We start from the raw sequence: 21,594 nt of genomic DNA on the forward strand, positions 1-21,594 counted from the left end.
TTCATCAGTGAGGAATGTGTTGAAACAAAAGCGTGAGCTGTGAGAAGTTTGATGCGATATGTTGGAAGCACTATCGCTCCCTTCATCCTCATCTTCCTGTTGTGCTGCATTATTTTGTGCTGGTGTGAGCTTCAGGGTGAATTGTTTATCTATTTGACCTGATAGTCCTGGCATCTGGGTTTCTATTATTGGGCTTTGGGCAGTAAGAGATGGCAGTATTTGGACGTGGTCCAGCAAACTGTTATGTTGTGTATCAATGGGCTCTTCTGAAAAGAGGCCAGAGTGACCCACAGCTGTTTTGTCATTTGGTGTTGGCTCTAAGTCTGAATTGATAATAAGTTTGGGGTAGATGCCACTTATAGGATATGCAGGGGAGGGGCGGTGGGCATCAGGGTTGGCTCAGCATTTTCGTTAACTGCTTCGCTGCCAGGCCTTTTCCCCCTCCTGTGCCACGCCCTTTTTTGGCTGTTTGGGGTAGTGTGCGCTGAGACCCCTGTAACTTTTTGACCACATAAGGTATCCACGCCAAATTTGCGTCCTTTTCTTCCAACATCATGGGGATTCTGAAGATACTCAGGGTTTGTGGATTCCCCTGGAGGGGTCACAGAAATGAGCCAAAATACAGCAAAATTTAGTTTTTTGGGGGGAAAATGGGAAAAACAGGCTGCAAATGAAAGCATCTGGGTTTTTCCCTGCAAATGTTATCAAAAAAGGGTTTGTGGGGCTGAAATCACAATTTTCCCAGCTTTTAGGGGATACTAGACTTTTGACAGAAACCGAAAACCTTTTCCACAGTTTTGGCATTTTTCTGGGACATAGCCTATTTTTGCTATTTTTTGTGCTTTCAATCTCCTTCCAGTTAATGGTAGAAATGGGTACAAAAGCAATACTGGATCCTGGAAAGCTATACATTTTAGAGAAGTAGATACAATTCTGAATTCAGCAAGGGGTCATTTGTGTAGATCCATCAAGGTTTCTTCATAGAAACTAACAGTTAAATATAGGATAAATTGAAAATTTATGGGAAAAAAGCGCCTTTTGTGTCAACGTTTTCAGCAGTAACTTCTTCTAATTTTGACAGCTCTTTGAAAGCAATATACCGTTACATCCGCTCACATTACTGGTTGTGGGGATATATAGGACTTGAAGGTTCACGAAGAACCCGACGAACCCAGAGCCAAAAATTGAGCAGCAACTTGCAATGGTTTTTTATTATGTACCGGGTATATAGTAATTATTCTGTAAAAATGTGTACATGGAAAAATCGGTATGAAAGACACCTCTGTATTTCTGAAATGGGAACAAAATATAGAGTTTAGAAACAGTAGATATTTACACATTTCCGAAATTGGGATACTCATACTAGCATGAGAATTATCAGTAATTTTTTAGAATGACTTCTTTTTTATACAATGTCTTTCATTTGGAAGGCAGAAATGCATCGAAAGTCAATAGGTAATAACAGTTCCTTTACAAATCTGAATTACCCTAAGTCTCCCGATACAAATGGTACCTCACTTGTAGGGGTAGACATAGTGCCCACGACAGGAAATGGCTCAAAACCCAACGTGAACACATCACATTTTCACAATGCAAAATTACCCTTTTTTAGCAAAGTGCCTAGCTATTGTTTTTTAACCCTAGCTCTGACGGCACCTAGGGAAACCTAGCACACCTATACATTTTTGAAAACTAGACACCCAGGGGAATCCAGGATGGGGTGACTTGACTGCCTCCCACCAGGTTCTGTTACCCAGAATCCCTTGCAAACCTAAAAAATTGCCGAAAAAAACTAATTTCCTCCACATTTCTCTGGTGGAAAGTTCTGGAATCTGCGTGGATCCACACATTTCCACCCACCCCGGTTTCCCCAAAGTCTTCTGAGAAAAATGGTACCTCACTTGTGTGGGTCGGCCTAGTGCCTGCGACAGGAAACTGCGCAAAACGCAACGTGGACACACCTCAATTTCGCTGTGAAAAATGACCCTTTTTTGGCAAAGTGCCTAGCTGTAGTTTTTGAACCATAGCTCTGCCGGCACCTAAGGAAACCTACCAAACCCACACATTTCTGAAAACTAGACACCCAGGGGAATCCAGGTTGGGGTGACTTGACTGGCCCCCACCAGGTTCTGTTACCCAGAATCCCTTGTAAACCCCAAAAATTGCCAAAAAAACACATTTTCTCCACAATTCTCTGGTGGAAAGTTCTGGAATTTGCGTGGATCCACAAATTTCCACTCACCCCGCGTTCCGCAACGTCTTCTGAGAAAAATGGTACCTCACTTGTGTGGGTCGGCCTAGTGCCCGCGACAGGTAACGGCGCAAAACGCATCATGGACACACCTCAATTTCGCAGTGAAAAATGAACCTTTTTTGGCAAAGTGCCTAGCTGTAGTTTTTGAACCATAGCTCTGACGGCACCTAGGGAAACCTACCAAACCCACACATTTCTGAAAACTAGACACCCGGGGGATTCCAGGGAGGTATGGCTTGCGTGGATCCCCCAATGATTCCTTACCCAGAATGCCCTGCAAACCTCAAATTTAGCTGAAAAAATCACCTTTTTCACAAATTTTTGTGTGGGAAAGTTGTGGCATCACCGGGCTGACACAAATTTCCTACCATCCAGCGTTCCCCCGGGTCTCCCGATAAAAACGGTGGCCTCACTCGTGTGGGAGGCCCAAGTACCCGCGACAGGCAAGGGCCCAAAACGTATTGAGGCGACATGAAAATTGCCTACCTCAAAATGACCTGGTTTTGCAAGGGGGGTCACCTGGGTTTGTGGCCCGGTGCTCGTCGGCCACCTAGGGGAACCTACCAAACCCACACATTTCTGAAAACTAATTACCTGGGGGGTTCCAGGGAGGTATGGCTTGCGTGGATCCCCCAACGTTTCCTTACCCAGAATGCCCTGCAAACCTCAAATTTAGCTGAAAAAATCACCTTTTTCACACATTTTTGTGTGGGAAAGTTGCGGCATCACCGGGCTGACACAAATTTCCTACCACCCAGCGTTCCCCCGGGTCTCCTGATAAAAACGGTGCCTCACTCGTGTGGAAGGCCCAAGTACCCGCGACAGGCAAGGGCCAAAAACGTATTGAGGCGACATGAGAATTGCCTACCTCAAAACGACCTGGTTTTGCAAGGGGGGTAACCTGGGTTTTTGGCCCGGTGCTCGGCGGCCACCTAGGGGAACCTACCAAACCCACACATTTCTGAAAACTAGACACCCGGGGGATTCCAGGGAGGTATGGCTTGCGTGGATCCCCCAACGTTTCCTTACCCAGAATGCCCTGCAAACCTCAAATTTAGCCGAAAAATTCACCTTTTTCACACATTTTTGTGTGGGAAAGCTGTGGCATCACTGGGCTGACACAAGTTTCCTACCACCCAGCGTTCCCCCGGGTCTCCTGATAAAAACGGTGCCTCACTCGTGTGGGAGGCCTAAGGACCCGCCACGGGGCCAATACCCCATCTGCCCCCCAGAGGGGGCAGAAAGGCTGTAATGGTGGTGGGTGGGTGGGGGCATTGGCGTGCCCGTTTCAGGCAGCCCCCACCCTAAAAAAAAAATGAAAAGAAATCCCTGTTGTATAGTGGGGTTTCTGCCCCCCGAAGGGGCAGATTAGGGGCCAATGCCCCATCTGCCCCCCGGGGGGGGCAGAAAGACTGTGATAATTGGGGGATGGGGTGGGGGCATGGGCCTGCCCGTTTTGGGCAGCCCCCACCCCATTTTTTTTTTTTTTTTAATTCCCTGGTGTCTTGTGGGCTTTTTGCCCCCATGGGGGGGCAGATTGGGGGCTACTGCCTCCATCTGCCCCCACGGGGGGGCAGATTGGGGGCTACTGCCCCATCTGCCCCCCAGGGGGGGCAAAAAGACTAAATGTGGCCAAAATTATTTGAGGGGAGCAAAGGCCCTTGCCCAAGGTGCCGCTCCCCCCTCCCTTGTGTCTAGTGGGTGGATCCCTGCTTGGGGATCGCCCTCCTGTGGCGATCCCCAAGCAGGGATCAACTGGGGAGGGGTATCATTGGAAAGGGGAGATTCTCCCCTTTCCAACGATACCTCTCCCGTCTTTCTACGTGCTCAGGGGGCTGTGATAGCCCCCTGAGCACGTAGAAAGAGAAACATAAATGAGCCTCTTGGCTCATTTCAGTTTCACTTTCAGTGTAATGACGTCGGCGCGACGTGCGCGACGATCGTCATTACACTGATAGCAAGGGGGGGGGGGGGCCTCGGGAGCTGGGGAAGCTCTTCCCCAGCTCCCGAGGCTATTTTCACTAAAAGGGAATCCCACTGGTGCCCGCACCAGAGGGATTCCCCAGGGAATGCCTCATGACGAGCTGGACTCGTCATGGGCACAGCGCGACTGTGCTCCATGACGAGTTCAGCTCGTCATGGCCACACAAGGGGTTAAAGTTGCGCCACAGTGCTAAGGTGTCTTTACGTTTTTGAAGCTTGAAGCCAGAGTATTTCGCTTCTAAGAATGTTGTGGCATGATCTAGTGTGGCATGATCAAACGTTCCTTCAGGAGGGTGGGGTGTGTGTGTGCGTCTGTCTGTCTGTCTGTCTGTCTCCCCCTCCCCCTACAGTGTTTAATGATGCGCTGTTCAGGCCCTGTGAAGTTTTCTTTAATACGTGCTGTAGTGGGGTAGCCATACTTATTTTTGTATTTAAAATGCTGTCCATGGATGTAGCTGACAAATGTGGTTGGGAACTATTGTCAGTCTGACTTGTTGTCATGTGTTATGTCAATTCCCAGGACTTGAAACACGGTCAAGAGGATGGCGCTAGTTAAGAGTGTGACGGAGTGAAGGGGGAAGGGTGGTCCTCAGAAATACCAATAATGTGTCCGTTAATAATGTATACAACAATCTATGGTGCCCCTGAGTCCACTGATTCTGCGCTCATTCCCTAGTATTGTTCTGCGGAAGGTAATCCGCCTCTGGAGCAGGCCCGTGCTCCCCCTCTGGCTTTGGGCCCCTTAAGAGTGCTCGCAACAATGGTGAATTTGTGTCCTGAGAGCCTTCTTGCTCTATTGTACTGTTGGAGTTTGATGTTGGCGTGTCTGGGAGGGTGAGGTCAGGAATGCTGGCGTCCTCTGTGGGTTCCACTGTATAGGTTGATCCTGTGGAGGAGTCCCAACAATCGCTAATTATTATTGGGGAAACTGATGAGTATAGTAATGGGGTGTAGCGTGAGTCATTTGCAGTGGAAGAATTCTGCGAATAGTGTCCTGGCCACATGTAGAATTTGGAAGCGGTGTGGGCATGGGATGTGTATGAGCTGTGCTGGTAAATCTATCAGGGTCAGTGCAGATATCCTTACTTCTGATGTCGGTGTAACCTGAACTCCCAATAGGTCCCACGCTACTGAAACAAGATCCCTCTGATATTTAGTTAGTGGACGGATTGTGTCTGTGGCGGTATAATAAACTGCAACTGCTCTATTGTGTAGTATGTGCAAAAGTAGTTCACTAATTTGTTGTGCATTATTATTCATTATGTGCACAAATCCTGTTGTACGCTATGGGACTAGACATGTATTTTAAAGAAGCTGACAACGCGCTTTTACATAATCACCTTAACAAGACATGGGCGGGAGGGTGACGGGGGATGGCAGTGTGTGCTTATGTAACAATAATATTCACGGGGGACTCAAAGACTAAACATATGCACATAGCAAATACATTTATACAGCTAGGTTTTTCTCTCTCTAACAATTGAGCAATCGTTCTGACTCGATGCACCAGGCACCGGTCTTTGTAAAATAAACCACAATATAATCAAATAGAAGATATGAACACAAAAGTATTCACGAGCTTGTTATGTCAATATGAAACAAGTTATACATGAGTTCAATATACTTTCTTTGAATTAAATGACAGGCAAAAGTGTGTGCTTTAGCCTGAATGGAGACCGAAAGAACGTATTTGTGTTCAATGTTAAAAAAACGTTACAATAAATAAGAGTTTATTATGTTTCTGTTCACCGTAAAGAACAGGAAACCGCTACAAGAAGCTTTCTGTGAGAGAGACACTTTTTCTGTAGCTACGCAAACAAAAATAACCTTTTTCGAACGCTACACTTTTTATCTATATTAACTGTTCTGTCCTGTCAGTAGTTAAATATATATGTACTGATGCTCACTATCTGTCCTGCCAGTGCTGAAATGTATATGCTGGCGATCACTCGCAAAAGCTTGAGGTTTCTGATCACTGTATAACCACTACACCACCCGTGCTGCCCACAAGATGTGAGCTGACAATTATTTTGGGGTTCTGGCTCTTCCAGAACCCGCAAGAGCTGGAGAACGCAAGGCGCTGTTTTCCCTTACCTATTCGTGCTAACTAGATAGGTGTCCTATCCTATTTCAGACAGGAAATATGACAAAATATGCATATATATGTATAAAATGAAAACCCACAATTTCCTAACTGTCAAATTCTTAACACTAACTACTGACTCAGTGCCTGTTTACACATGTTTAACCCCTTCGCTGCGGCGCGAATTCCGCCGCAGCGCTGGGGGGGTTTGGGGGGTTTGCGGCGCCGCCATGCTCATGACGGAACCACGCCGTCATGAGTCACGGGCGAGCTGTGCTCATGACGGCGTGGTTCCGTCATGACTCCACCCACTTGCGCTGATCGCCCGCACAGGCGGGGAAACAGCGCCGCGTGGGAGGAGCGGCCGCCAACGGCCGCAGCATGATGGAACCACTCTGTCATGAGCACACGGCGCCCGTGGCTTATGACGGAGTGGTTCCGTCAGAAGCATGCAAGGGGTTAAAGAAGGAGGATCGTTTTAACGTGGCAAGACACCACTTGCAAGGAACTGTGCTTTGGATAGGGATGCACCCACAGATGCTTAACTGAAAATACAGGCAAAACAGCGCAGCGGGAGAAGACAAAGAGAATCTTTTTCTTTGACTTACCCCTGCGTGCTGTGTCTGCTCAGTCAGGAAGAGGCACCGAAGAGCAATCTCCTTCCGTGGTCACAGGGAACAGATTCCGTTTCCTTGCCGGCTGGGGCTATGCACGTCCGATTTTGTGGTCGCCAGATGTTAAAGGTTTTTTTTCCTTACACCAGCTTAATTTGAGCAGGGCTGCTCTATCTAAAATAAGGAAATACACGTGTGAGATGCAGGAACTGAATCAGGATTGTTTACAATTTATTTGAAGACACAATTCTAAACAATAATGGCAAGAGACACTTTATTAAAGCTACTTGCCAAATGTTAAAGACATATTTTAAAATGGTGAGCAAAACCATGCAATTGCAAGGAGGCTTAAAATCATAATAATGCAATGATAGAAATACGTTTCAAAATACAATGAATAATGTGCAACCTTGAACAAGAATTCTAAAAATGAGAGCAACGGTTAACCGGGGATCACACAGCACGTGACTCAAGAAGTTTCACGGTGCAAGGTGGTCCGTTGGGTGGACTGTGGGCAGCTCTTTTATACTGATTTAATGAGAAAGAGCTTGACCACAAGTCCGTCACATGACAGGTGTTTGATGTCAATCATACCACAATTTGTACATTTATCAGAACCTATAGACGTCACTTCACAGAATTTTTATAAGAAAGCGGAAGATTACAAAAGGTTATAGGTCATGTTCTTACGCCAAGTTGCTTGTCTTTAGTTACTTGAAGCTAGCAAAAATACAATATTATTGAAGAAATTGAAAGATTGCACCTGGCCCCCACCTCAGTGCACCCCATTTATTCCTCTTAGCTCGAGATGTTCCCTGTTTTTGTGGTCAGTGTTTGTGAGAAGAGAACCGCACTCCAGGGACAACGAAGGAGTGGGGGCTCAGTGAGTTTGTTTACCAAGAAGACGGAGCTGAGGCTGGTGTCCTTTGCAGAGGAGATGTTTTGTGATTGTATCAGAAAGGCATAGGGCCTACTGTGTTAAACGATTCCTATATGCTGGCTGGTGGGGCCATATGCGGATCTCATGCTTCAGGTGTGAGGCAGAATTGGCCCTAAGACATTTAAATGGCTAAACAGGACCCTGCTTCAATTCACCGATTATTCGAATATAAACAAGCATTGGCATAGCCAATAGGTCTCGCCTTTGGGACCTTATAAGTGTTTAGCCATGCAAAAGTTGCATAACTAAATACTTATAAGGTCCCAAAAGCGAGACCTATTGGCTATGCAAGGCGGCCGTGCGGCCTCGAAAGTAAAAGTGATCGGGATAACGATCAAACATCAAAGCGGCCGTGCGGCCGCTAAAGTGAAAGTAATTGCGGTAAAGCACGGCGCGCGCGCCCGCGCACATGCACTGTAGCTCTAGGCTGGCCTGGTAGCACTTTTTGGAGCCCTCTCAATAAGTCTCGCCAGACCAGCGCATGCGCTGGGTCAGGCGAGACCTAAAAAGGGGGTTAAGGGCAACCTCAAAAACTATAGAACAATACCTCTGATTGACAGTTCAGCTAAACTGATGGGACATTTACTTTTTAAATAGATTGGAGGATTGGAATGAGGAGAAAAGTGGTCTGACAATTGCGGAGTATGGGCTCAGAAAGGGAAAGGGACCGTTGATCAATGTCTTAATTTAAATATAGTGGTTACCAAGTATACAGTGCTGAAGAAGGACCATCTTCACACACGTTTATGGACCTCTTGGCCACCTTCGATTTCATGGTCCACAGCGAGCTATGGGAAATTATGGAGTCTATGGGAATAGACCTATTGATAATTAATTTTATTAGGTAGCTTTATACAGGGGCAACAGCCTGTGTCAGGTTGGGAAGAGAGGGGGAATGCACAAAACCATTTTGCATCAGGTGTTGAGTGAGACAGAGCAGTGTTCGCTCCATTTTTGTTCTCTTTCTACATCAATGGAGTGGGTTTAGGTAAATGTCCCAAGGATGACTCGTATATTGAAGCGGTCCCTTTCCCAATACTTCTCTATACAGTGCTTTTGGTTAGAACTCCCAGGGCAATGCAGAGTCTCTTAGAGGAGTATACTAGATTTATGGACACTTTGGATTTACGTGTGAACGAATCAAAATCATATGTTTTGATTATGGGGCCACCAGTTGTCCATTTAGCCCATCGCAGAATAGAGGTGGCAGATTAGTTTTGATATCTTGGCATACTATTTGATGGGGAACTTGTATGGAAATATGTGGTTTTAAACAGAGCCCTTTCCTTTGAGAGAGGTATTGCAGCACTTTTTAATATTACAAAGAAGTTGGGAAATATGCCTGTCCCTGAACTTTTACACTTTTATGTGGAAAAAATAGGCTATAGCAACTTATGGGCGGCAGTGTGGGGTATGGCAGACATAGACCCACGACAACGAGTGGAATATGCTTTTGCCAAAAGATTATATATTTTTCCCAAAGTTAACTCAAATTATATCTGCCATAGTGATTTGGGACACCCGTATATTAGTGATTCAATTTGCTTAGTCCCTCTGTTACTGTGACACTCCATTTGGAGGAGGGAGCCGGTCTCTTTAGACTAGGCAGTGTTAGGAGACTGTCTTATATTGAATCTTGCTAAAAAGATTCCCTGGAAAGGATTTGTTGGTTCCACACTGTCCAGGTTGGCTTTGCCTGAATTATTTGATACCCCCACAGAGTGTGCTACCTTTCCTAAGGCTAAATTGAAACAAAGTTTTCTGGCAAATGTTGCTGCCATTAGAGGGATGGAAAGTAAACACAAAAAGAGTGTTAGTGTAACAAGTAGCCAACAGTGAACACTGATACCCAATTTTATGTGGCTTTTGTGCATAATTTTCGGCATCGTTTTATTCTGGTTAGCTTTCGTTCAAATTGTATACCACTTATGTTGGGATTTCCGGCAAATACCCACTCACACGGAAGTGAGTCCCTCTGCCCTTGTGACGACGCATCCGTCCAGTCAGTTCAGCACATATTCTTTTTCTCATTTTACTTTCATCAAAGGAAAAGAATAATCGTTCCTTACTTGCACAGTGCTATCTTTCCTCATCATAGGCTAGCACTCTTACACTTTCAATAGCTTGTGGATCCTTTGGTGCACTATGTACTTGCTTCTTTTCTTTGGTCAGCCTTGAAACACAGGAAAGAACATTAGACCTATGGAATAGAGAATGTGTGTCCTAAGATTACGACCTTTAATGGCCTCCTGGGAAGCCGAAATTAACTGTTTTTGATTAATTATAACTCCCTCTCTTGTATTATGAGTAGGGAAAACAAGCTGTATAAAGTCCCCCGAATAGATAACTATGAATTGCTGAGCCAAAATGTTTTAAGGTAACTTATAAGGCTATTGGCTAAAAGCCCCTGAACACTAGATCAGGTTTTATGAGGATTAATTAATAACACATGTAGTGTGAAAGTTTTCAGGCATATAGGAACTTTGTTTTATTTGTTTTTAGATGTTTTACTACCTGGGGCCCAATTACAATGACCTACCAAGCGACTGAAGACTGTAAGGTCTTAATTCTATTCTTTGCAATGGGAGCATGCATTCCGACCAGAATGCATGCTCTCATTGTAAAGAGCTGAGGTGCAGTTCAACACTGCACCCCGTGGCAGGCACCTCAATGTGCCTGCCACCAAGTGCAGAGATCAACAGGGGGGCTCCATTGGTGGCCCCTAGGTTGTCATCCGAAGGCCTTGCACCCATGGGGGCCCTCCTGGGGGCCCCAAAAGTCAGATTCCCACAGCCTTTCTGTGTCGTAAAAGGCCGGCACCGAAAGGCTCTGGTAATCTGTCATCGTACTCCCTCGGGCGGAAAGATCCGCCCTTGGAATTATAGGCTCCTTCCTGAATGGCAGACAGGCTCTCCGAGCCCGTCATAAGCCATTCAGAAATCTTGTTTGGATTCATTTCTGACCGACTCTATCAAAATGGGTCAGTCGAAAATTAATCCAAACAGATAATTACGATGCTATAGGAACGGCCCGACTGAGGATTGGGGCCGTTTTCTATGGCATCGTATTGGGTCCCTAGTGTGTATTTTAACTTTGTTTTAAGATATATGGACTTTGCAATATGTTTGTATTAATTGTGTTGTATGCACTTTTTATGCAGCGCAAACTTTGTGAAATAAAGTTCTTAAAGTAAAGTAAGTAAAAAGTAGAGATGCTCAACCCTGCCTTGGTTGATAGGCGAGACACTATGGATTCTTTCAGGGCATCGTTTGCCATTTGATTCTACACAGAGCTGACGGTGACGTAAGATGCTTGCTGGTAGTAGAGAGACTTGGCTAAAATAACCCAAAGGTAAGAGAGCAATATGTGATTCCCCAATCGGCCTATGAGCAATATCAGATAGTAATTTCTGCACCACATTTGGGTTTTTGATGGACTCTTATTAGCGGGATAAAAATTATTGACTGGATGAATTTTCCTTCACTCCTAGAGTGTTCACATAGGAGTTGGCCCCTCTGGTTGGATTTTTACATAATCAAGGAATTAATCTATTTGCTTACCTTGATTAACTTCTAATAAGGGCATCTTCTGTTTCATAGGCACAACCACATGTACAGACTATACGAGGAGTACTTCAGGATCATGGATTCCTTTTGAATTAAAAAAAAAAAAAACTGAAAATCCCATTTTCGGTTGGCGCCTGTTGGCATAAGCTTGAAGATCTAATTTCCAACAATCTTTCCCTACTGCAGTCTAAGCAAAACATGTTTTTTTCTACATTGGTAACTACAGAATTAGGTATTTTTCCTTTTATTACAGACAACCAAACACTGTCAATATTCCTAAAAATGAATTTTTATTTACAGAATGTAGTGCACAGAATTTTCCAACATTGTAAGGAATTTTCTCTGTAGCTTACATCTAGTTATTAGTATAAAGCACATGCCAATTAAAATCCACCAATGAATTTATACTTTAAAGTTGGTATTCATTATTGCATAACATCTTAAGTCAGGCTCTCAAGTGCACACTGATATATAGTGTATATACATACGTGCAGAGTGAAGTATGATATTTATCACCATAGAGTTGAATGTGGGGAGGTGCCATGATGTATGAGAGGCAAAACTGTGAGAAGGTCAAAATTTCCCTCCCTTCCTTCAACAATGATGATAGATGACAGATAGCATGTTTTTTGTCATGATATTTTTTCATGTTTGTTTTAATTAAAAGTATTTTCCGCAAACTTGGGCTGTTGAGGGTTAAGTTTCTTCACTAAGGTAAAGTCACTGAAAGAGATATTACGGACAGTTGTTTTCCTCTGTTGTCAATAAACTGAAATTTGATATTTGCACTGTATTAACACATTTTATAATGTATGTTTATTAGTACAGTTCTTCAAAATAAATTGTCATTTTCAATAAATCAATCAATGATTTATAAAGGGTGACAAATCACCTGTAGGGGTCTGAAGGCGGTGGAGCTGCTAACTACTTTTTTTGTTTTAAAACATGGAGGAAGAAAGAAAGAAGGAACTCAAACACGCATTTGCATAGCCAATAGGTCTCACCTTTGAGACCTTCTAAGTGTTTATCCAGAGCTACTGGCTTTGCCAGTGTTTTTCAGCAATGTTGTAGAACAGTGTAACTGCTGTGCAGAATGTTGAAAAGTTAGAATAAAAAAGTTTTCTAAGCATTTTTGTTGCCTTAAATATAGCTACAAAGAAACCTGGCCACGACCGAGACCTGGACCACAGTGGATCTCACCCAAGCTAGAGCTACAATGTCATCTAAAACCTGCCCAGGAGAGTCCCACCCTCCTCAGCTGGAAGCTGGGGCACAGCCTTGCACAGCTCTCAGCCTGTTAAAGTTGTAATGAGGGTCTCTGTGACATGCATATGTCAGATCAATTTGACGCTTCAAATTAGATTTATTGGGCAAACACTACGCTGAATATGTTGAGAAGAGTCATTCTGAGAACTGGCATTTTTTTTAAAAGGTGTCTGGTCCTCCAATTAAGGGTCTTGGGGAGCTACAGTCCTCCTGCTCCCCAGGAGGCTGGCTAGGGCAGCGCCCACCTCCTCCCTCAGTCTGTCTGTAAAGCATGAATCGAAAGCAAACTAGTGGCAATCGGATTTTTAAAATCATCAGTCATGAGGAAAGGTCCATGTTCGCGACCCCCGCTTGTTTTGGGACAGTTGTCATATGCCCTTTCGACACCTGCTGCAGGCGAGACAGCCAGCTCTCCTTCGCAGGTACCGGCTTTTCGAGGGGAGGGGGCTACAGATGAGTGTTGCCCAGCACAAGTGAATATGTTTAGGGAGTTTTGAGTTTCTGGTAGAAGGTGCTGCTGTGTGAAGGCACGTGGAAGGCTGTAAGTCGTGATGGCAGAGATGCTGTTGGGTGTGGTTGGGGTTGTTAGACGGGTTGTGCTTTTTTGTGTGGTGTCTGTAGGGGGTTATGGAGAAGATTTTGATAGGGTTGTTGCCTATTGTGATTGCCTGGAGGGTAGGTTGAGAAAGTTGAGAAGCAGTGGGGGTTGTCGCGAGACTTCAGGAAGTTGGTGTGGTAAATAGGCTGCCGGCACCACTGCGTGTTGTAGGTTGCGATGGTGCTGGGTGATTTCAGAGAGAGGCAGGGCAGTGACTCGGCGTTGCCCCTCCCCTGACAGCTTAGGCAGCTGGGCTGATTATCTGTCTCCAGGAAACAGGCAGTGGCTTCTCTGCTTCCTGTTGACTCTAACCAACTTCAATAGGTGAATGGTAGAGACTAGTTCCCATTAAAGGAATGAACCGTAGCAACGACATGGCACCATGTGATAAGCACGTCAAATTCACAGCCCTTTGCCGTGCATCATGCATAGACTTACATCCCAAACCAGGAACCGGCGTAGTGCAATATCTGGTGTCTTATTGAATTTGTGCACGCCCTTCCTTGCTGTGTTCAGGCTCCCCCTCTGCATTCACAATTGGATATGCTCTTCAGACTGCCTTGTCATGGAGAGTTTTATTCCAGCCACGCCCCTCAAAGAGAACTGTCGTAACAACAATGTATATAACGTTTCACTATTACCAGATGCTAACTAAACAAACACGGAGATACATAACGATGTTAAGGAAAAAACATATTCTTTTACTTTCACAGCCATGGGTATGCACCAAGTCATCACTTTGTCCAACAAGCATTTGCAATGCAATAGGACTCGCATTTACGTGAGACTTATTGCATTGCAAACGGGAGCGCGGGCGGGTAAGAAGGCACAAACAACGGAAGGGGGGCACGAAGGCACGCACTGCTGGAGATGGAGGCACGGGATGAAAATAGTGCTCACAGTATAAATAAAACAAACTGTGCAACACTCGAAGTAAAGGGGCCAGTAGCCATGAAAGGATACAAATGACTACATGCCCATCATAAGGAGGGACCAACATGCCTAAAACCATTCAGAAGGCAGCATTTAGGAAGCCAATGAAAAAGATGGGCTGAGAGTGGGAGGAGCTTCCACGGAGCTTTCACTCCAGGCTGAGTACTGCATGCCTCGCAAAGCGAGCAGTGCATGCACGCTTCCACTACAGGCTCGACCTAAAAACGGGGGCAGAGTCAAGGAGAAAGCAATAAAAACAAAGGGAAACCAAGGAGAAGACACTCAAAAAACAGGGGAAAAAGCAGGGTGAAAGCACTGAAAACTAGGAGAAAGCAAACAGAAGGCACTCAAACATAGGGGAAAAGGCAAGAAGACAAGAGCAATAGTGATGCAGCAGCATGGGGACATCTAGGACGGGGGGCCTTCAGAATAAGGTCGTGCTGCAGCCTCCATTAAGTAGGTCTTGGGAGGAGGGAGGGGCGTTAGAGGTGGTAGGCAGGGTTAGGCGGAGGAAGGAAAAAGGCAGCAGGCAGGAGCAGAAAATGAGGGAAAAAACAAGGAGAAAGCAATGACAACGAGGGAAAAGCAAGGAGAAGGCACTTAAAAAATGGGGGAAGGGAGTAAGGCGAAAGTAGGTAAAAATTAGGGGAAAGCATGGAGAGAGCACTGGAAAAAAATGGGAAAAAGCAAGGAGAAAGCAGGAAAAACAAATGGGAAAGAAAGGAGAAGGTACTCCAAAAACGAGGGAAAAGGCTAGGAGAAAAAAGTGAAAACGGGTATGGAGAAAGCAGTAAAAACAAGATTAAAGCAAGGAGAAGGCACTCAATATACTGGGGAAAAAGCAATAGCGACGGGGATAGCTGGGCCTGAAACTTGCTCAATGGGGGTCACGCTACACCTCCATTAAGTATGTTCTCTGACAAGGTAGGTGCGCTCGGAGGCAATGAGAGAGGCAAGGCAGGAAGAAGGTGGAAGGCAGGAGTGACAATGAGGGGAAAAAAGAAGAAAGCAATGAAAACTAAGGAGAAGGCAATCAAAAAAACGGGGGGAAAAGCAAAGAGAAAGCAGTGAAAATGAAGGGAAAGGAAGGAGAAGGCTTTGGAAAATTGGAGAAAAAGATAGGAGAAAGCAGTGAATATAGGGGAAATGCATGGAGAAGGCACTCAGGAAAATTAGGGGAAAAAGCCAGGAGAAAGCAGTGAAAATGAGGAGAAAGCAAGGAGAAGGCACTATGAAATGAGGTAAAAAGCTAGGAGAAAGCAGTGAAAACGGGGAAAAAGCAAGGAGAAGGCACTCAAAAAAATGGGAGAAAACAAGAAGAAAGATGTGAAAAATAGTGTAAAGCAAGGGGAAGCCACTGAAAAACAGGGAAAATGCTAGAGAAAGCAGTGAAGACGAGAGAAAAACAAATATTGGCATAGCCAATAGGTCTCGCCTTTGGGACCTTATAGGTGTTTAGGCAGAGCTATTGGCTTTGCGAATGTTTTTAAGCTATGTTGTAGAGAAGTGTGGCTACTGTGCAGTATGTTGAAAAGGTAAAATATAAAAGTGTTAGAAGCATTTTTGTTACCTTAAATATAACCAAGAAGACATTTTATGTACAACTGAACGAGCCTATTAAAGAAAGAATATACAAATGCCTTCTAGTTTTTTTGTCCTTTCAGTGCTGGCAACTTCTTGCCTGTTCCGATACAAGTTATAGTTTTTTTTAACATGGGAGGGGGGTTGGAGGTTGGGAAATAGTACCTGCCTCTAACCTTTAACAGCGTTTGCTGAATCAAGTGGTGTTCAGGACTCGCTGCTGCACAGAGGCTATGAGAGACCTTGTTCTTACAAACAAACAAAACAAAGTGGGCTGCTGCAACATCAACAAAAGGACATGACGTTTTTTAAATGGAATGAAAGTAGCAATGCACTGCCCTGGGTCTCGGCGGTGCACAAATGGAATGGAGCCCACCAGGGCTTTATTTGGGCCGGGTCCTACCGGCAGTTCTAACAAGCATTGGCATAGCCAATAGGTCTTGCTTTTGGGACCTTATAAGTGTTTAGCCATGCAACAGTTGCATAACTAAATACTTATAAGGTCCGAAAAAGGGAGACCTATTGGCTATGCCAATGCTTGTTTCTGTTTATTGCTGCTCTGTAGTAATGGCTTCGCACGGGTGCCACCATTACTACATAGAAGTAATAAACAGGAAAAAAAAACCTGGCTCACGGAGAACATCAAAGCGGCCGCGAAAGTGAAAGTGATCGCGATCAAACATCAAAGCGGCCGTGCGGCCGCGAAAGTGAGGCGCGCCCGCGCACATGCACTGTAGCTCTAGGCTACAGTGGTAGCACTTTTTTTAGCCCTCACAAAAAGTCTTGCCAGATCAGCGCATGTGCTGGGTCAGGCGAGACCTAAAAAGGAAGGCTGCTGAGATGGGTAGCTATCGGGCTATCCATTTCTGTCCTCACCCTCAGGGTGAAAATAAAAATCTTGATTCTGGAGCAGTGCCACCATTCCCTGTCTTTGATGCAACTTCAAAGAGAATCTTTATAGTTCTTCCAAAGTCTCATCATTTCCAAACTGAACCATTATCAATATTATATGCAACAAAGCCATAGTTGTTGCTTAATCATCTTATGCAGCTAACAACCACTGACAAAGCCAATAGTCCTGGCTTGTAGGTATGATGTTGCTTGCTGTATTATATATCTGGATGCAATGACTAAAACAGCAAAATACCAGTTGGGTGGCACACATTGCCAAGCACAGCTTTTTTTTTTATTTAGCTTTGGTGTTTTAAGCCACACCCTACATTATGTAGGCCACGCCCCTTTGAGAGACTCCCCACTTGTCATCTCACTTAAAACTGATGCACCGGATAAGAGTAATATGTTGTCAGACAAAAAAAAATATGTAACACAGCATCCTGGATAAGCAAACACTAACAGCAAATGCAAGTTTAATTAAAGGATGTGATATGTAAGCTGGGGCGACATGGTATGCTTTAACATTTTTTACCTCTATTGTTCAGAAATAGATCAGTGCCTTTTGCATGAAGAGTGAAGGACATGAACACAGGGCCCGAAAGAGACCCGTTGCTAAGTCCGTTTAAAAATACTACCGGGTCCGAGACACTGAGCGACCCGGCCCACTTAAAGTCCTGTGGTGCATTATTCCTACGGAGTGGCCTACATGTGTTTACAAAAGGGTGCAACTGGGTTCTGGTTGGAGGCAGTGTGAGGGCCTGTCAGGGGCAAAAAGATGCTCAGAACACGTGCTGATACAATCCGTGGCCTCTTTAGAAAGCGCACAGAGCAATGGTCAAGTTTACCAGTAGCAGTTGCGATTATAGGCAAATGTGTCGGTACGGTGGCACTCTAAGAGCAAATTTTAGTTACTGTGGTTAAGCCACGCCCTTAATTATATAGGCCCTGCCTGTGTCAAAGACACCCCCTCCCACTTTCTGCATCCCACTTAAACCCCTGGCGACCTGGATTGCCCATGTTTGCAGTAGTGCAATGTGTTTGCGACCCAGCGGGGCTCTTTTAGAAAGAAAAGGGCAGGAGGAGCGTGGACTCCGGGCAGGAGGCTTGAGTGCACAGAAGGGACACATATTTAATCTGCGGGACACACTTCACAGCTCAACGTGTTCTCCGGAGCAACCAGGTGAGAGAGGTCAAAGGTGGAGCAGCCATTTACCGCATCCGGCCTAGAATAGACCAGGCTCCCGAACCCTCCCCAAACACACACACACACACAGTGGTGGGGGGGGGGGGGATTGCTTCATATGTAAGGGAAGCAGAGGCGTAGCTCCCATTAGTGCAGCAGGTTCAATGGCACCTGGGTCTACAGCCCTGTGGGTCACAGATACATAATTTGGCAACAGCAGTGAAAGGAACCACCTTCCTTGCATGCACCAGGGCTTGCAGCACATGGGAACACTCACATGAAAGCAGCCCAACCAATCCTGCTCTCGTACACTTCCGGGGTACCGAGGAAAGCCCAGTCTTGGCAGGTTACAACGATTTATACAGAAAAGGGCAATTAGGAAGTCCTCCCGTTGGGGTGCAGGGACATAAAAATGCGTACCTCACACCTGTGGATGGGCAGCAACACACCACCAGTTGTCTCGTTGGCCTGGTCATGAGTCTGAAGTCTCCTGTGATAAAAAGGCGCCACCATCTTTGTACTCCTATTTTCAAAACAATCAACCACTGGTGGCGAGGAATAGCCAGAATCACAGTGAGCATTGGTCAGGGAATTCAAGACATAAGTCTCACGCACAGAAAAACATACCGGTTAAGTGAGAATGACAAAATGAGAAGCAGGGTATCGAACAAGTACTGTTCCAGGGAGTTTCGACCCTACAACTTACCATGTCCTTGCATAACCTCATGGTTACTAAATACCTTTGCTGACGTACCCCTCTGCCTCCACTTCACATTCCCTTCTGCATGGCTTACCTCGGCTCACCTCTCTTCTGATTTGTATTATTCACTTCTCCCCACTTTTAACACCTGTTTGCAACGCGCTGCCTGACCCGCAGCCACCGCTTTCACTTTCAGAACTGTGACCCCTGGTCAAAGAAACAGAGGGAGACTTTATACAAGCATTTTCAATGCAATAGGACTCACATTTATGCGAGACCTATTACATTGCAAACGAGCGGGCGGGGAGCAGGGGGGCACAAAGGCCTGAACAACAGGAGTGCTGGGGGGGGAGTAGGCACGGGGAGAAAATAGTACTCGAAGTAAAGGGGCCAGTAGACATGTAAGGATACAAAGGACGACATGGCCGTCATAGGGATGGACTAACAGGTCTATAAACCAATCGGAGGCAGCATTTAGTGTCGGACAAAGACACAAGCCAATGAAAAAGATGGGCAGGGGAGGGGGTGTGGCTTCTCTCCCGTACTCAACTACCCAGATCAACCCTAGAGCAGCGCTTGTGCGCTGGCTCAGGACTCGACTTAACAAGGAGGAGGCACTTAAAAATCAGGAAAAAGCAAGTAGAAATAAGTGAAAATGAGGGAAAAGCAAGGAAAGGCCACTCAAAAAGCAAGGAAAAGACAGGAGCAAGAGTGATGTAGCAGCACAGGGAAAGCTTGGCCTGGGGCCACATGTATTTGCATTGCTGTGGCTTAAATTAACCTATCTATCAGTTTGTCTGTCTGTCTGTCTATCTATCTATCTATCTATCTATCTATCTATCTATCTATCTATCTATCTATCTATCTATCTATCTATCTATCTATCTATCTATCTATCTATCTATCTATCTATCTATCTATCTATCTATCTATCTATCTATCTATCTATCTATCTATCTATCTATCTATCTATCTATCTATCTATCTATCTATCTACCTATCTATCTATCCGTCCATCCATTGTCTCCATAACAAGTTAAATCTGATTGACTATTTGGATTTGGATTGCAAACCTAACTTTCTATTCCACTGTTTTCAGAGAATGTTTATTTTATACACATATCTCTCTATAAATATCTACATATATTTCCATTAACAAAAATACTGCACCTTATTTGTTTTACAGACGAAGTGATTATGCACGCCTTGGCTTGGTGCCCTTTCAAGACTTAACGGAAACGCGTAAGCCTGTACGAGTCCCGGATTTACCAGGTTTAATCACATTCAGGGACCCGTGCACCCGTCTTCAACAGCAGCCTGTAGAGGATTTAATCAGATTCAGTGACGAGGGCATTCCTGGTCAAGACCAGCCTGTAGAGGATTTAATCAGATTCAGTGATGAGGGCATTTCTATGCAACAGCTCCCAGAGGCAGGGTCCATTTATGCTGAGCAAATCCCATATGATGACATTCCTGGAAGTGAATCAGACGAGGATTCCGATGAACCTCCTCAAAGGCGACGTTCTGAAGTAAGAGACATAAGTGGGAATTGTTTCTTTAAAACATCACGTGAATGTCTTGAGGGTGCCATAAGTATATCCTTGAATGACCAAACAAAAAACAAAAGTTTGTTTAGAAAAATGTGAAATTGTATTTCTGTCACAGCTGTCATAAGTTCTGGTGAATTTAAGGCTGCATAACATAGCCTAAGATCTACCATTTAACCTAACAGCTTAATTAAAAAGTGTATTATTAATATATTGCCATATAATACTTCATATGTGGAATAAAACACCCTGGACGTACAGTATAAGGGTATTGCAAGTCAATTAAGGGTTCTATGACCATATAGGCTATGGAAGTCAGAGGTGACTCGCAATAGTCTTATCATATATGTCAGGCAGTACTTTATTCCTCATAATACATGGTCACATCATCACCTGTCCCACTAACCAATCACATTCTTGATCTCTTTCATATGAAAGAGAGAGCATGTTTGCAAACATAACAAATTAAAATACCTCCTGGAGAGCTAAATTGAACAGATCAACAACCTGTTAGATATTTGTTGCAAAAACCTGTTAGAATCCATTTAATATGAGTCCGTTTTTGTTTTAAAAAAAGGTGCAGTAGCTCAGAATGTTTGCAAACATGAATAAACCTTCTACCCTTTCTATAATTACTGAAGAAGTGCAAACAACGAATATGTTGCCACACATATCTTCTTTCTGCTTCTTACTATTAGGCTAGAAAACAGAGCAGAAAAATTAAAAGTAACAATGTGTTTTTGTTCTTTAAAATGCTGCTTTATTCATGCTCTGTGACATAACCTACCTTTACCCTCTGTTTCAGGCAGTAGGCATTATGACATCAGAACTTAACTGTAATAAGTTACTACAGTTGAGTTGTGACTTCATTTCTTGATAATAGGTGACTGGTTGCATGAGAAGTCTCCTATTATGCATTGGATAAAGTTCCCCATGCCGTACAATATACGGATAATGCAAGTCACAGCAGAGTTCCATAACCGTATAGAGGAACAAAGTTGACGGCTGAGTTCCTGTACAAGATTATGGAACTCCACGGTGACTTGCAATATCCTTGTCACGTACGGCAGGGGGTACTTAATCCTCCATAACATATGGTCAAATCCTTACCTTTCCCACCAACCACTTAAATCCTTATGGGCTTATTTATAAGTCCCCTGCACGGTGGGTGACCTTTTCTACGCGGCCACTACTTCGGATCTCCTTTACTTTGGATCGTTAGTGCGCAGAAACCATTACTTCGCATGGTTTTACTGCGCATGACCGTTACTTTGCAGGATATCCACATAGTTGTTTTTATTTAGGCGCTTCCGTTTGTAAAAAAAAAGTAGTACGCCTCTGAAGACGCAGTAAGCTGGAGCAGTGGAAGGTGATCCACGAGGAGAGAGAGGTAAGTGAAGCTGTGTGTACGGTTGAGTAGGTGTAGTGTAAAGTAGTGTATTTGGGTGTAGT

The 21,594-nt window shown here is 44.6% G+C and overlaps 1 protein-coding gene across 1 annotated transcript in view; it reads left to right on the forward strand.

Moving 5' to 3' along the window:
- Window positions 1-21,594, forward strand: part of LOC146861795 (uncharacterized) — a 1,106,394-nt gene that overhangs the window by 307,712 nt on the left and 777,088 nt on the right. Inside the window, exon 4 of the mRNA XM_085643037.1 lies at window positions 19,782-20,124. Within this exon, the coding sequence (XP_085499163.1) occupies window positions 19,782-20,124 (343 nt within the window). The remainder of the gene's footprint in view (window positions 1-19,781; window positions 20,125-21,594) is intronic.

The sequence above is a fragment of the Triturus cristatus genome, chromosome 2_2 (assembly GCF_964204655.1).
Source record: "Triturus cristatus chromosome 2_2, aTriCri1.1, whole genome shotgun sequence".
Taxonomy (NCBI): Eukaryota; Metazoa; Chordata; class Amphibia; order Caudata; family Salamandridae; genus Triturus; species Triturus cristatus.